Source organism: Citrus clementina, unplaced genomic scaffold, assembly GCF_000493195.1.
Source record: "Citrus clementina cultivar Clemenules unplaced genomic scaffold, Citrus_clementina_v1.0 scaffold_3, whole genome shotgun sequence".
Classification (NCBI taxonomy): domain Eukaryota; kingdom Viridiplantae; phylum Streptophyta; class Magnoliopsida; order Sapindales; family Rutaceae; genus Citrus; species Citrus x clementina.
Genome location: NW_006262339.1, coordinates 28415193 through 28429953, shown reverse-complemented (window position 1 = coordinate 28429953; position 14761 = coordinate 28415193). Strand labels below are relative to the sequence as shown.

The 14761-nt window shown below is 33.2% G+C and overlaps 1 protein-coding gene and 1 pseudogene across 1 annotated transcript; both read right to left on the bottom strand.

The window, feature by feature from the left end:
* Window positions 1-2843: 2843 nt before the first annotated feature.
* LOC18047281 lies at window positions 2844-4033 on the bottom strand (annotated as a pseudogene).
* Window positions 4034-6486: 2453 nt separating this feature from the next.
* On the bottom strand, window positions 6487-14761 carry LOC18047278 (disease resistance-like protein DSC1). The gene is made up of 5 exons (XM_006442135.2): window positions 14271-14761; window positions 12751-13846; window positions 8487-8798; window positions 7154-8371; window positions 6487-7074 (listed from the first exon to the last, which is right to left on the bottom strand). The coding sequence occupies exons 1-5, from the start codon at window positions 14759-14761 to the stop codon at window positions 6487-6489; spliced, it is 3705 nt and encodes a 1234-aa protein (XP_006442198.2).

The window sequence follows — 14761 nt, the reverse complement described above, 5'->3', positions numbered from 1 at the left end:
TAGAGTCAATTCATAATCCTAAATTAAAAATATTCTGTTCAAGATAATTTTATTTTCTTTGTTGAAGGTCGTTTATTTTCTTTGTTGAAGGCCGTTATAAACGACAGTGGATGATAGTGTTCATATTATGGTAAACGTTAGTGACATGTGGCAGTGTCTAGTTCATCCATAACTTTAATACTATTCATTCAAAGTCAGAATTCTTCCATGTGTTTAAATGCCAATAGATCATTTTCCTATATATATATATATATATATATAAATTCTCATGTGTAAGCATCCTCATTTTTTTCATACAAAAATGTTATTAAGCCATATGGATTAATAAAGTCAGTGTTAAATTCACTATAAAGCCATATGGTTTAATATTAATAGCGTATATGCATTAACTTTATTAAACCATATGACTTAATAACATCTCACGCATAAAAAAAATTGAGCATCATAAGCTACCCCCCACCCCCCCCCCCCACTTCATCACTGACCGATATAAGTTTTCCTCCTACGTAACGGGACATTAAATCCCAACGTAATATATTGCCTCACACTTACCCAAAAGCCTTGTGATATTCCAATCCATCATTAACATTATATCCTTTTCTCCCTCCTAATATTTTTCATGAAACATTTACTTTATGTGTTGTGGAAGTGTGGGTTGAGCAACTATCAATATTATAGTGACTGCAACTTGTTGAGAAGTACAAATATAGTGATAAACAAATGTAAAATAAAAAAAATGACACAATAATTTATGTCATTTGATTTAAAGCCTATATCTACAGATAAAAACTAAATGATAATTTTATAATTTTACTATGAAATAGGAGTAATAAAATTAAGAATTACTCTCAAAATTTAAAAACCCAATACACTCAAATGGATCCTCTTGAGACTCAAAAAAATGTTAGATATAAACTCTGGAAGAATTCACTTGCAAATACTTTCAACTCTCAAAATTTGTAATATCTTCACTCTCAAGAATGAAGCTCTATTTATATGCATCTCATGGCTTTGACCTCCAACAATTGCGATTCAAAATCCGCTGAGACAAGCCGCCATTTTGTTAAGCAAATCTTGACAAAAGGAGCATAAATTGCTATCACGTGGAGATAGCCACTCTCATTGCATGCATTAAACCCATGAAGGCTTTTTCAACAATTTTGTACGTACAATTGCCGACAATGGTTACCGGCCTCACTGTTTAGCATTTAATTGCATGAGTACAAGTTTACCATTTGATATTCACACTTTTACCATGCAATTACTAACTTGTCCGGTTTGTCATAAATGTTTTCCCATATTCAAGTCAAATATGTCAACATTCAGCAAAATTGATGAAAATAGCTGTAGCAAGGTAGTTTTGCTTATATCCCCATGCCCCGAATCCCAACAATTGAGACAATATCCAACAATTTCGTACAGTCTGTAGGAATTCACATCACGTACACAATAATGATAATTTATTAAGGCAATCCTTAAGTTACGTTTAACGTAATGTACAATATGAAAAATTTTGTCCGTTGAAAGTGCTAAAATCTAATTCAATGGCTAGTGTTTAATTTGTCCAAAAGCTGTAAAGGATGGGAAACCGGCTGAATTGGTGTGCCCATTTGACAATCTTCTCTTCTTCTTCAGTCTCCACTAACATTTTCTTGCTCCCTTATTGCCTTCTGCAGCATCTTTTCCTGCTCTTTAACACAAAAAAAATTTCAAATCCGACAAGAACTCATCGTTCTTTACAAGCAAATCAAGATCATCACCAAGAATTAGACTTTTCTTGCTCTTTTTCTTCGAAGCACTCTTTGGAGAACATAAAAAACAGCCCTTTCTCTGAGGTGGAGACGGCGGAGAAGAAGGTGAATCCATCCATGAACTCGGAGAACTCAACGACGAAGAAAATGAGTTGGATTTCGACTTCAACTTCGATTTCGAGGAAACAACGACAATATGAACAGAAGCAAAAACAGACCCACACCTGGAATTTCTTTAAAATCAATTTTTTAATCTGGGTTCTATTTGGACTCAAAGAAAATGGCAAAGGAGGAGAGGAATCACAACTAGAAACTGATTTTGCAGTCTCCAAGCCGAGTTTCCCATATGGGTTTTATTTGGAATAAAAAAAACTCTAACTTTGAAGTTGGATTTTAATGATGATGATGAAGAGATTGTGTGTGTTTTTCAGTGTGATGATGATGATTATCATTGATGTGGGTTTTGGGTTTGGCAGTAGCCAGGAAAGATTTGAGCCTGCAAAATTGGGATTCTAACTTAATGGGAAGGATTGAGTCGTCGGAGAAACCAGAAAAGTTGACGGCAGAGAACCGCCTGTAGAAGGGTGTTGCCTGCGTTGACTTCTTTTGATGACCGACTTCCAACCGCTTAAATCAGTTCTATTTTATTATTATTATGTTTACCTGGCATATAATTATTGGTCAACTAATCATGTCATCGGCTGTATGTTTCGTTAAACGTAACTTAGGGGGATCCATTTATTAATCATATGTATGGACTCTCAGACTATGTTTCGGGACAGGTATGTTGGTTGCAGAGACGAATGTTCTAACCATGTAACTTTTGTTGGGGTTCTCCCTGCTTGTGGCCACTTGGGTCTAGTGCAAGTATTTGAAGGCCGGTCTGCTTGATGAGGCTGAGAAGTTTATGAGTTCTACGCCAGTCAAATGAGATGTTGTGCAGACTACTGGTGAAGATTTAATGTGGATTTGAGAAAGATGCAAAGAAAATTACATAGATATTCATATCACAACAACAGAGGGGAAAAAAAAAAGAATATGTTGAAAATATTATATCAAGTTCTGTACTTTTATTTATTTTTCAGAAATGAGTTATGATTCAACAAAGCTCTTCTCCATAAACTTTACAAATTCCTTAAAATCTATCCTTCCATCTCCATTTTTATCAAAAGTTTTGATCATTTTCTTGCAATTCTCCAGCTTAAATCCCTTTTTCAAGCCCAAAATACAGAGCACTCTCTGCAACTCCATGGCATCAATTAAGCCATCTTTGTTCTCATCAAACACATCAAAAGCTTCTTTCACCTCCTGACCTCCTCCAAGCTTGGCTCTTTCTCCTCAAACAACCACGAAAGCTCAGCAGAACCCAGCTTCTGTGGAAGCTCCTCATCTTCAGAGCTGCAAAAAAGTGTCAACTTTCGTATGACCATTTCCACTTCATCTCTAGAGAGACTCTCATCATCATGTTCCTTCTTATTGAAGGAAGCTTGTTTGCTCTTCTCATCCCAATTTCTTGACTTACAAGACTGAACGGATTGGAGAAAAGAACTATATAATAAAAACCTATAAGACAATATAACCTGAATGAATGCAGAAAATTGATTAAAGGGGTGTTGGTTCTTTTTTACTGATGATTTCAATTTCTTCAAAACATCACCCACAATTTTGTTTACGAGTTGTGCCTCAGACCTAGCAGGTGCGAAGATGGACAGAACGTAGTTAAATTTAAATTATACTGACAGAAACAGAACAACGAGACACATACAAATTTTTCTTTAACAGAATACATGAATGGTTAACAGATACCTGATTGTCATGGAATCCCATCCAGACAGATTGGATTCTTCGGTCAACGCAGCCCTCCATTTCTGAATCTTTTCTGGCATGTTCTTGAACTGTTTTTCATGCTCAACAAACGGATCCCGAAAACTTCCATTTTGCTTCCGTACATCCGATGGATCTACGTGATAGAAAACTGGAATAACAATTTGACCATTTATTTTCTTGCAGTCAAGAATCTTGACAAGTTCATTCAGGCACCAATCTGAAGAAGCATAGTCCTTCGAGAAAATGATTATCGAAACCTTTGAGCCTTGGATTGCCTTCGAAATGGCAGGTGAAATCTTTTCTCCCCTGCTAATCTCTTCATCATCAATATATGTTTTGATCTTCTTCTGACAAAAAGCAGCGTAGAGATGACTAGTAAAATTACAACGAGTATCCTCCCCTCTGAAACTGAGGAAGACATCATATTTGCAAGAAGAAGATGGCGTTGAAGCCATGAAGCAAATTTCTGAAATTTGGTATCAGAATGTAAGTCTATTTTCTACCAATTGATTTTCCTATGACTTTCTAGTTTCCTAAGTTTCCTTTTCTTGTTTTCATGGAGGAACTTTCAATAAACCATAAAATAAAAACGAGTCATTTTTTTTAACAGTAATTAGACGACTGTGTTTCAAACAATGGAATAACAATATGCCGCTAAACTCCATAAAAAGGCTTTGATTTTTATTTTGGCCGGGCATTTAGAATAATGTCATTTCGTTTAATTAATTATTATAAGCTGACAAAGACTTAATAATAAAATTTGATCGGGATTAAGAAATTTTAAAATTTAAATATAAATAGAATTAATAATCTGTGTCACTAACTAACAATAACCCCACTAAACTAGCTGCTAACAGAGCCATCATCTCTTTCTTTCTCTCTCGATTGGTCAGCTACAAAGATTAACAATACAATATGTGGTGTTTTCCTTGGCAACTTCAGATTCCTCCAAGGGTTGAAGTATTTCTTAGGCGAGCTGTTTCAGATTTGTTACCAACTGCAAATCTCCTGGTACATAAACAAGTCTCTTCCGCTTCCTCTTGATTCTGATGTGGCTTTCATTGCGAGTTTTGACTGTGGCTTTTTGGAAACATTCTCTTTTTTAAGGAGTTTGCAGCAGTTGGTCAGGTGAATCTTTGTGGTCACTATCGTTGCGTGCTAGTATTTGTGATTTGGGGCTGGGCAGTGTGGGGTTCTAGTAACCAAGCTCTGCTCTCAAATGAGTTTGACAAGCCATTAGCTGTGTGGTCACAAGAGTCCCATGGGGAGAAGTCTCACTTTGCTGTTGACGGTCATATCGAAAAAGGTTCTAATAACTTATGGTCATAACGAAGGATTTGAATTACATCTGATTGCCGCCACCTTAGTTCAAGTTGAACATAGATGCTGCAGTGTGCTGGCAAAGCGGGACTCGGGACTGTTGTGCGTGATTATGCAACAAATGCTGATGATTTCCCTCCGTTCTCCTTGATTGATCAAACGGCGTTAATTTTTATCAAAACATTTACAACCAATTCAAAGTTTCAAACTTTAAAGCGAAGAAATAACAAAAATAATAAAATTGCTTGATGATTAAGGCAAGAAGATGATGTTTGAAGCCATTGACAACAGCTGCTAACACATCATATCAAAGAAATTGAAAGCAACTACTGTACCTACAAAGCTCAGCAGCCGTAAGCCTTTAATTTAATATCTCCGCCATGCATGCATAACCTCCAAACTAATCCGACTTTGCCTATCGTCAGTTTGTCAGAAATTAGTGTCCAATTAAACAATCTTTAGCACAGCATTTAATTATACAAATGGCGGTTAGAATGCTAAGATTTACTGCTCATCAACACTGTGGTAGTTCTGGCGGAGTGATTGTAGTCCAGAGCTTTCCTCTGGTTTGTTGTCTCTGATTTTGCATTAACTTTGGAGTCAGAGACCGCAGCTGGCTTCTGGATAACTTGGAATCGGATTGATGAATACTTTGGAGGCAAATTTGCAAGGCTGGCTTTCGCAAATTCATCTGGTTTATTTTGAACTTCCTCAGAAAGTTTTCCCTTCTTCGAATTGTTGCTGTAGCCTTCACTGCTTCCACTTGCAAATTGAAACGAGGTCGTGTTATAATTTCTTTTGTTTCTGGAATATTAAACTTTCGGGGGTCCGCTAGTGTGTGAGATTAGAATCTTGGAAAATTTTCCGTGAGTGAATAGAAATAAATACAACTTAACCGACTCTTAGCAGGTATTGGATTTGGGGAAGGAGTTAGGAGACTTACAATTAAATAACGAAAAATTCTACAATGGCGTGATTAAAATCAATTATATAAGTCATGTCAAAATCAGTCGTGCGAAATAAATATATGAGTCCTTCTCTATTGCGGACAACCTCATTTTTTTTTTCATACGGATATTTTTTTAAGGCATATCGATTTTTAATTTTCTTATTATATGGCTTAAAAACATATCTGCATTTAAAAAAATAAAAGCACCCGCATCTGAAGAATTTATTAGTATTAAACATCTGCAAAAATCATATGGCAATCTAAACAATACTGAAAGCAAGAATAAGAAGATTAAACTATCTGAACTTTTCTCACATCTCAAGAATTTAATTCACCTTAATGCTTACGAAGTAAAATATTTTATAGCGCAAAATGATAAGTGCTTTTGTATACGGTTAATATTGACAACGACAATCTAGGATAAAAATTTTAAACGACATGGGGGTTAAAACAGAAATCCAAATTAAATTAAATCAAATTTATTTCACCAAGGGAAGATCTTCTCTTTTTTTAGGTGTTGAGAGGAAGAGATTAATTATTAAGGAAAAATTAATAAAAAGGATAAAGAAATAGAGATCAATTGGAGCATTTTAGACATACCTAAGGGAAAAGAGTATGTGAGAAGGAGTGACTCATTTGTTAGGGAGTGTTGACTTCGTCGTCTCTGCAAATTCTCTTGGGACTCGGTTCCAATTCCTCTTCATCAGAAGTTCCACTTGCGCTCGCCATATCATCCAATTTCCAAACTTGGGTAGCAAAATTGAGGGTAAAAGTGTTGGGTTTGGTCTCGTTGGGATTTGCATATACCGGACACACCCCATAACATTTCACCTTGTCCACTCTCGAGAGGAACTCAAAGGAGACAGTTGTGTGGTGGTTATCATCAGGAAACCCAACTTTCCCGCAGGGACTAAACCCAAGCACGACATGATCCGTTTTAGTCACCTGATAACCACCAACCCATCCTTCCTCAAAGCAACAGCGACGACCACGTTTCCTTCTACCGAGAGTCTTCGTTTCAAAGCTGTATCGAAAGTCGACGTCAAACCCACTCCGTTCTGAATCACATGACACGAGAACAGCACAGAAAGCAAACCCAACTAAAGTTTGACGACAATGTTGCGGCATTTGAAGAGTTAATAAAGATCCTGAACTTTGATTGCTGAACCACTCTGGAATCTCGCTCCCTGGTAAAATTATGCTGGGACCCCCGAGTCTACCGCGTTCCTGTAAAAAAATTATGATTTCGGATGTAATGAAGAGGGAGAGAGGATCGGAGAGAAGAGAGAGAATTACATATATATACCATTTCCAATTCATAAAGTCGTCTCAGTGATGCAATTGCCATATGCTGAATCCTTAGTTGTGAATCTGCCAAATTCCTGTTTGCTTCTTCAGCCAGTTTCGAGCAATTAATAAGCCAGAACTCACTGGACGAAGTGATTTGATGCCTCGAAAAGTGAAATTCAACTTCATTACGGGAGTGTTTGGATAGCTTTTCAAGTAGGGATGCATCTAGTTCTTCTAGACATGATGGAATCTCTGGCAAAGATTGTAGTCGCTGGCAATTACTTGCATCTAATAATTCCAAACTTGGTGGGAGCTCTGGTAATGACTGAAGCATATTGCAATCGCTCAAGAAAAGTTCTCTCAGCCGTGAAAGTTGCTTGATACTTGCCGGTAAACTCTCAAAGTTATTTCCACTTAGATGCAACCATTCCAATGACGATAGACAGCCAATCTCTTGCGGAATAGCCGTTAAACCACAGTTATCTAAATCTAACCAATTCAATGAAGATAAACCGGATAACAACGATGCAGGCAGTGACCCCAAACCTGATAATAAGGGTGGTAGTTGACTAGTGGCAGATCCATGTGCACCCACGTACTCATGAAATTTTAAATTGCCAATATTATCTGGTTCAGAACAGCCCTCTAAGCCCTGCGTTCCAAGCCCTTCTACATTTTCAAATGAAGATGGTCGCTGCTCTGTAATTTTAGCCCTGCCTAAATTGATTTGATTTAAATGTTCCATCTTCTCCAAGCTTTCTGGGAAACTCCCGAGGTTTAAGCACCCGTGAACAGAAAGCCAAATCAGAGATTTCAATTTACAGATGCTAGTTGAAACCCTTTTCAGCCTTGTGCATCTACTTATAGTTAAGAGTGTAAGATTAGTTAGGCATTCTATTGATGAGGGAACTTCTTCTATTGCCGTCTCGAATAAGTATAGCGTCTTTATATTCCCAGAAATCTGTGGGAACTCTGTGAGATTAACACAGGAGGAGAAATCAATACTTATTGGACAAACAAAATGAAGGTTGCTTGGAAATGACCTAAGACTTTTGCAGCCCCTAAAACACAGCTCAGTGAGATGGTTGAAATTTTGGATTGATGAGGGAACACAAGCTAAGTTCGTACAATTCAAAAAGTTTATTCTCTCAAGATTTGGAGTTTCCGACAGGTCTGGCATTCTAGTAAGATATTGGGAATGGCCAAGATCAATAGATTTTAACTTGAAAGCTTTCTGTAACAAAAAATAAACAGATTATATTAAATTAGTACCACTGAATTTCACAATTAATTTTATATTATTTAAAGAAGAAAAAAGTAATTAATGTTTTGGTACTAGAACACCATACCTTTTTTCCTTCCCAAATTTGCTCAATTTTACTGTAAGGCAAATTGAGCTCAACAAGGTTCTCCAATTCAACATCAAATGGTAGTGTTTTCAAAGGATATCCGTGCCAATGAAGATACCTCATATCCTCAGGAAAATATTCCAAACCTTGATCAAGATGCACTTTAGAGCTTATAATTTGAACATCATTAGGCTTGGGCATATAGAATTTAAGCAATCTGAGATTGGACATTTTTGCAAAGGTTTGAGAATTTAGATGAATATCATTTATCTTGGACAGATCAAGGAATATGCCTTCAATTTTATCGGTCCCCTAACAACATAAGCAAAGAGTGAGTAAGCATAAAATTTACCAAAACTTTTGAAAATTTGATTAAGAGCTTCCTAATCGTGTGTGTGTGTATATATATATAATCATTCTTAGATGCGGATGCCCTTATTTTATTTTAATGCAGACACGTTGTTAAGCCGTACGACTTAATAGAGTTAATTTTCAATACACAATAAAGTCGTGTGGTTTAATAGGCTTAATAACTGACTATATTAAACCTCACGGTTTAAAAGTGTTTTAACATGAAAAAAAAAAAATGAAGGCCCCCACACGTACATACATACAACTATGTTTGGACATTGGATAAAAGGTGGAATTAGACTAATTTAAAGGATAAAAAAAAAATACAATCCAGAGTGATGTTTGACTGTCATGACTAATAAATTAGTCTAAATTTTAGTCTAACATTCATGGGATTATTAATCCTCATTTTCACATGGGTTTAAATAGGATTAACTATTTTAATCTAAATTTGCTAATAATATCAAAATTTTATTCAATAATTTATTTTCACTAGTATGTGATATCAAACATAAAAAAGAATTCAATTATTTATTTACAATAATATTAAATATTTAATTTAACTTTTTTTAAAATAAATATATTATTTAAATAGTTATTTTAGTGTCATTAGATTAAAATTTACATAGTCTTTTCTAACTCTATACCTAATAGGAGAGAAGATTATATAATCTAGTATAAGCCAATCGAATCTAATCCTAAAAGTTAATTGAGTCTAATCTGGTCTTCTAAACATAGCCTAAGTGTTGGGTTATTTGAATTCATTGGTGATCATCCTCCTCTCTTCTACTTTTTAGTTTTTAGCTATTTTTATTTTATTTTTATCTAAAAATTTAGGGTAAACTTCAATTTATTCCATAATTAGAATGACAATTTTTAATTTATCTCTAGAAATATAGAAACTTTAATTTATTCTAAAATATAATTATCGTTTCATAAATTTTAGCAGCCAAAAATGTAATATTATATATATATTTTTTTTTTTACAGTTAACTAACTCATGGAAAGTCAAAATTTTATATTTTATATAGATTAATTTCTTCTATAAAAAAATATAGATTAATTTCAATAACACCTAAATGTTTTAAGAAATTTCAACATAAACCTAAATATTTTAATAAATTTCTTTTTGACCAACAAAAATACCATATCACCCTTAACATTTTTATGCTTACACAGAAAAATAAAATTAACTCTTAAAGGGATATTCACATTCTACGTCATCATTTATTGGGAAAAAAATATAATTTGGAATATAAAAAATTTAAATTAATTTTCTTTCTACTTACAAATAGTTAATAAAAAATAAAATAAAATATACAAAATTCAGTAAAATCACCAAACCCCAATCTGAAATCCAGTTGTTGCTAATCTCAAATCCAATTGATGAAACCCAAACCCTAAAATGTTAGTTAATTTTAATCTTTTTTTTTAAAGGTATTCTCCCATAATCTATTAATTCATTCTTTACAATTTTAAATTTAAGTTTCATTCTTTATAATTTTAAATTTAAGTAATAGAATAAATATTATACAATGCATTTTTTTTCACATTAAATAAATAATTTATCAGCTTTGTACGTGTAATAAGGTATAAATAATTTTACATAATTTCAGATTTACATATAGAAATTTATTATTTTGAAAATATTATTTATAAACTCCATAATGAAATTTAAACAACTATCCAAGCATTTATTTAATATTTATTTATTTTTCATTTTGATATTGTCAAAATTTTTATAAAACCTTATCTAATTTACACGAAAAACAAGATAATAATATCTCCTAATCATTTTTATACTCAATTTTAATGTGATATACTTTCTCAATATTATGGATAATTAATTATAGAAGTAGACATGGAAATAATAGTAATAATTAGAGAATTATAAAATATTGATGTACTTGTGGAATAAATTAAGGGATTTATCTTTCTAAAGTTCATAGGCTTTGTTGTATTTAAGAGGTTGTGGCTCTCATGGATGCGCAACTAAATCATACATTATAATCACCCAATATCAATAATAAAAAATGCTCTCAAAATTCCCTATATCTTCCTTATTCGTATTATTTAATAACTTAGCCAATAAATAAAAATATTTACTAAAAGAAATAAAATAAAACAACTACGATACAAAGAAAAAAAAAACATGAAAGTCTAAATATGAATCACGGGTTGCATGAGAAGTAGAGATGAGGATAACCATTGATGGGATGGGAGGGTAAAATAATAATAATATTATTATTTCTGACATTTTATAAAATTAGAGGGACTGCAATGTTAATTACCTAAGTAAATACATCATACCGTTACTTTTACTTTTGCAATTCTTTAGTTGGATCTAACCGTCAGGTCACAAAAAGACAAAAAAGAGTGATACCATACCACTGAGGCAACTTAGCTGGACCCTTTTGTAAGTGAGGTACATAAAGATTTGAATTCATTTTATTTTAGAAACAATAGGAATAAAGAACATATGCGACCAATAAAAAGTTTAACTATTCTTATTAATAAGGATATTATCGTATTTTATTAAGGGTCAATTTGGGAATGTTGTAACTTCAAAAGTAATTGTTGTTAGCTGAGATGTAAAAATAATCAATTGTGAAGAAAATCAGTTAAGTGTTAGGTAAACTTTTTTTTCAAAAGTACTGTAAATTTTGAAAGCAGTTATGGACGTTTGGTAAATTTTATTGTTAAACTGCTGAAAGAAAACAAACGACTAAAATATACATAATGTCGGATAAAATTTACTTATACATATAAAAACATGTACATATAATATTTTTAATTATATATTATAATAATTTTTACTAAAAATAAAATTTATAATCTATTGATTTTATTTTTTTCTTAAAACAATTGACAATTAAATTTATAATATAATGAAACAAATTTAATAATAAATCGACCAACAAATTGATATTAATAAATTTATATTGATGAATTATAATAAAATTTTATTAAAATATGATTTTATTTTCAATTTGAATAACGATAATTTTGGGTTTAGGTAATAATTTTAAGGATAATTATGAAATTGTATTAAAGGATAAAATTGATTCTTAAAATCAGAATCTAAAAGTTACTCATTCCCTACTTTTCAAAATCAGTTGTAAGAGGGGCTGATTTTGACAAAAGTGATTTTGATTTTTTTTTTATCAAGCACTAAAATTTGCTTTTATATTTTTAAAATCACTTTTAAGCCTTTAAAAACAATCACAAACGGACCCTAAGCCAATATTAATCAGTAGTTGAATTTAATATATTTTAGAGAATAAGTTAAAATTTTCACATTTTTAAGAATAAATTTAAGATTACCATTCTATTGCAAGTAAATTAAAGTTCATGCAAAAGTTTAGTCTCAAAGCTGAGATTATGAAAGGTAAACGAATTCATGCACCACTGTACAATCCATGCTAATTAACAAGCTTTTGGATTCCCTATTGGTTAATCTAATTTCATTGATTGCAATGATAATCTCATTACGTTTAATTGCCTAAAAACTAACCTAGGCTTTTTATTTTGAAAGATGTGTTTTCTATTACCAAGTAATTTGCTTGCGATGCTCCTAAGTTGTTCAACAAAAGTTTTAAATGATATTATAGTGAATGGGCGCAAAAAGCAATTTAGGGGCCTTGTAAGTAACATCGACTAAGGATAATTTTGGCAAATTAAAACTTGGTTTTGGAGAAAAAATTTTAGAATATCTCTGTATTATAACTAATTGATACATACATGCCATGCGTAGTTGAATTTAATATAACCACTACTTACATAATAGTTTTTCAAACTAAATACACATATGTTATAATATTATTTACTTATTGTATGTACCTCTTATGTATTCTAAAATTTCTCGCTTTGGAGAAGAAAAATTAATAGTAAAAGTCAAATCAGTGATTCTTACCTTATTTTTCTTTAGCACGTGATAGACATCATTGTGATCCCACAGCCTGCTACGTTTGCATGGTTCTTTGACAGATTCTTGGCGAACGATTATCTGACCCATCTCTTGCAATAAATCATGCATCCGTAGCCGATTCCCATATGACGATATTGTGATGAGTGACTTGTCAATGAGAATGTTCAGTCGATCACGTATGGACATAGGATCGTCTTGTATCCTTGTCACGAAGTCTATATATTCTCCATTAAAGAAACATGCGATGTCAAGAAATATTTCCTTCTCTCCTGAATTCAGCTCATCATAACTGATTTTCAACACCTTATAAATACTCGGTTCTGAAATCAATTTCAAGTTGTGCAATTTATCTTCCCATTGCTGTTTGCTCTTTTGGTGAAGGGAAGAACCCAAAACTTCGAGAGCCAACGGATTGCCATCGGCATAACACACTACTTCCTGTGAGAGCTCAAGAAGATCATGAGAGCGATTGTTTTGTCTAAAGGCTTTTCTACAAAAGAGCTCGAGAGCTTTACTGTGTTGCAATCCCTTGACCTCAAATATGTTATCCACTCCACATTTATCAAGTACTCGTTTATCTCTAGTAGTTATAATGATTCTACTTCCAGGGCTAAATTTATCAGACCCTCCAACTAAATTTTCTAATTGAGCGAATCCATCATGAACATCATCAAGAACGATCAACACTTTGATCCGTTGGAGCCTTTTCCGGATATTCTGGGGTATAGTGGGGGTTCCTATTTTGAGATTTTCTCCTAATACTCGAGAAATAACCTCATCTCGAACGTGAATGACTCCCATTTTATTTGATTCTTCTCTGACGTCCGCCACGAAGCACTTGCCTTGAAAGTCTCTTGATATTTGATGGAAAACAACACTAGCAATGGTTGTTTTACCGACACCGCCCATGCCCCAAATTCCTACGATTCGAACATCGTGAGATTCGAGACACAGCAGTGATTTCATTTCCTCAATTCGTGAATTTAATCCGACGAAGCTATCTAAATCAGTTGAGTTTGACATATCTTCCAATTTCTGGGAAATATCTTCAACAATGTTTTCCACTAGTTCCGCCTCGTTCCTGGCAAATTGTTATGAGATAATAAGACATGAATTACGGAACAATGGTATATTTATTTCTTTAATTAGCATTGATAATATTTTTAAAAAATTTTAACTTTCTATTTATATTTTCTAATGCGCTGTAGTGGTTAACTTATCAAATATATATGATAAATTATTTGTAAAGTGACTATTTAATAATGTAAAATTACCAAACATTTTACCAAAATATTTATAAAGCATATTATTTAGGAAACTCAGGCAATATTATTTAGGAAACTAAAGCAATCCCAAACATGCCCAGGAAAGGATCCTCTCATAATTTGATCATATCCTAATCCAACATAAGCGTAGCTCAGGCTATAAAGCATTAATGTTCTTTTATTGATTAAAAGAAAAAATGCCAAATTATACGAGGAATAGGAAGAGTTAAAAAGAGTGACCTGAAAGTCCTGGACTCATGATATCCAGATATATTTGATGCTTGGGTCAATGCGTCCCTCCATTTTTGAACCATATTTGGAAAGTTCTTTTCATACTCGTCAAAAGCTTCTCCGAAACTCCCACTCTGTTTTCGCACATTAGATGGATCCACTTGGTAGAAAACCGGTATCACAATTTGGCCATTTATTTTCTTGCAATCAAGAATCTTGACAAGCTCATTGAGGCACCATTTGGAAGCAGCATAGTCTTTTGAGAAGATAATTATCGAAATATCTGATGTTTCGATTGCCTTCAAAATGGTAGGCGAAATCTCATCACCTTTCTTAAGTTCTTCATCGTCAATGAAGAATTGTATTTGTTTCCGGTGTAAAGCTGCAGCTAGATGGCTGGTAAAGCCATTACGAGTGTCCTCCCCTCTGAAACTGAGGAAGACCTCATATTTGCTTTGAGCAGTAAGGCCGGAAGAAGAAGAAGAAGATGATGAAGCCAT

What these genes read in the sequence shown, in the direction of transcription:
- LOC18047278 (XM_006442135.2), bottom strand. Translation starts at nt 14,761, where the DNA reads ATGGCTTCATCATCTTCTTCTTCTTCTTCCGGCCTTACTGCTCAAAGC. An exon ending in CATGAGTCCAGGACTTTCAG is followed by an intron (nt 13,847 to 14,270) that starts GTCACTCTTTTT and finishes ACAATTTGCCAG; the next exon opens with GAACGAGGCGGAACTAGTGG. An exon ending in GACTTTATGAATTGGAAATG is followed by an intron (nt 7,075 to 7,153) that starts GTATATATATGT and finishes ATTTTTTTACAG; the next exon opens with GAACGCGGTAGACTCGGGGG.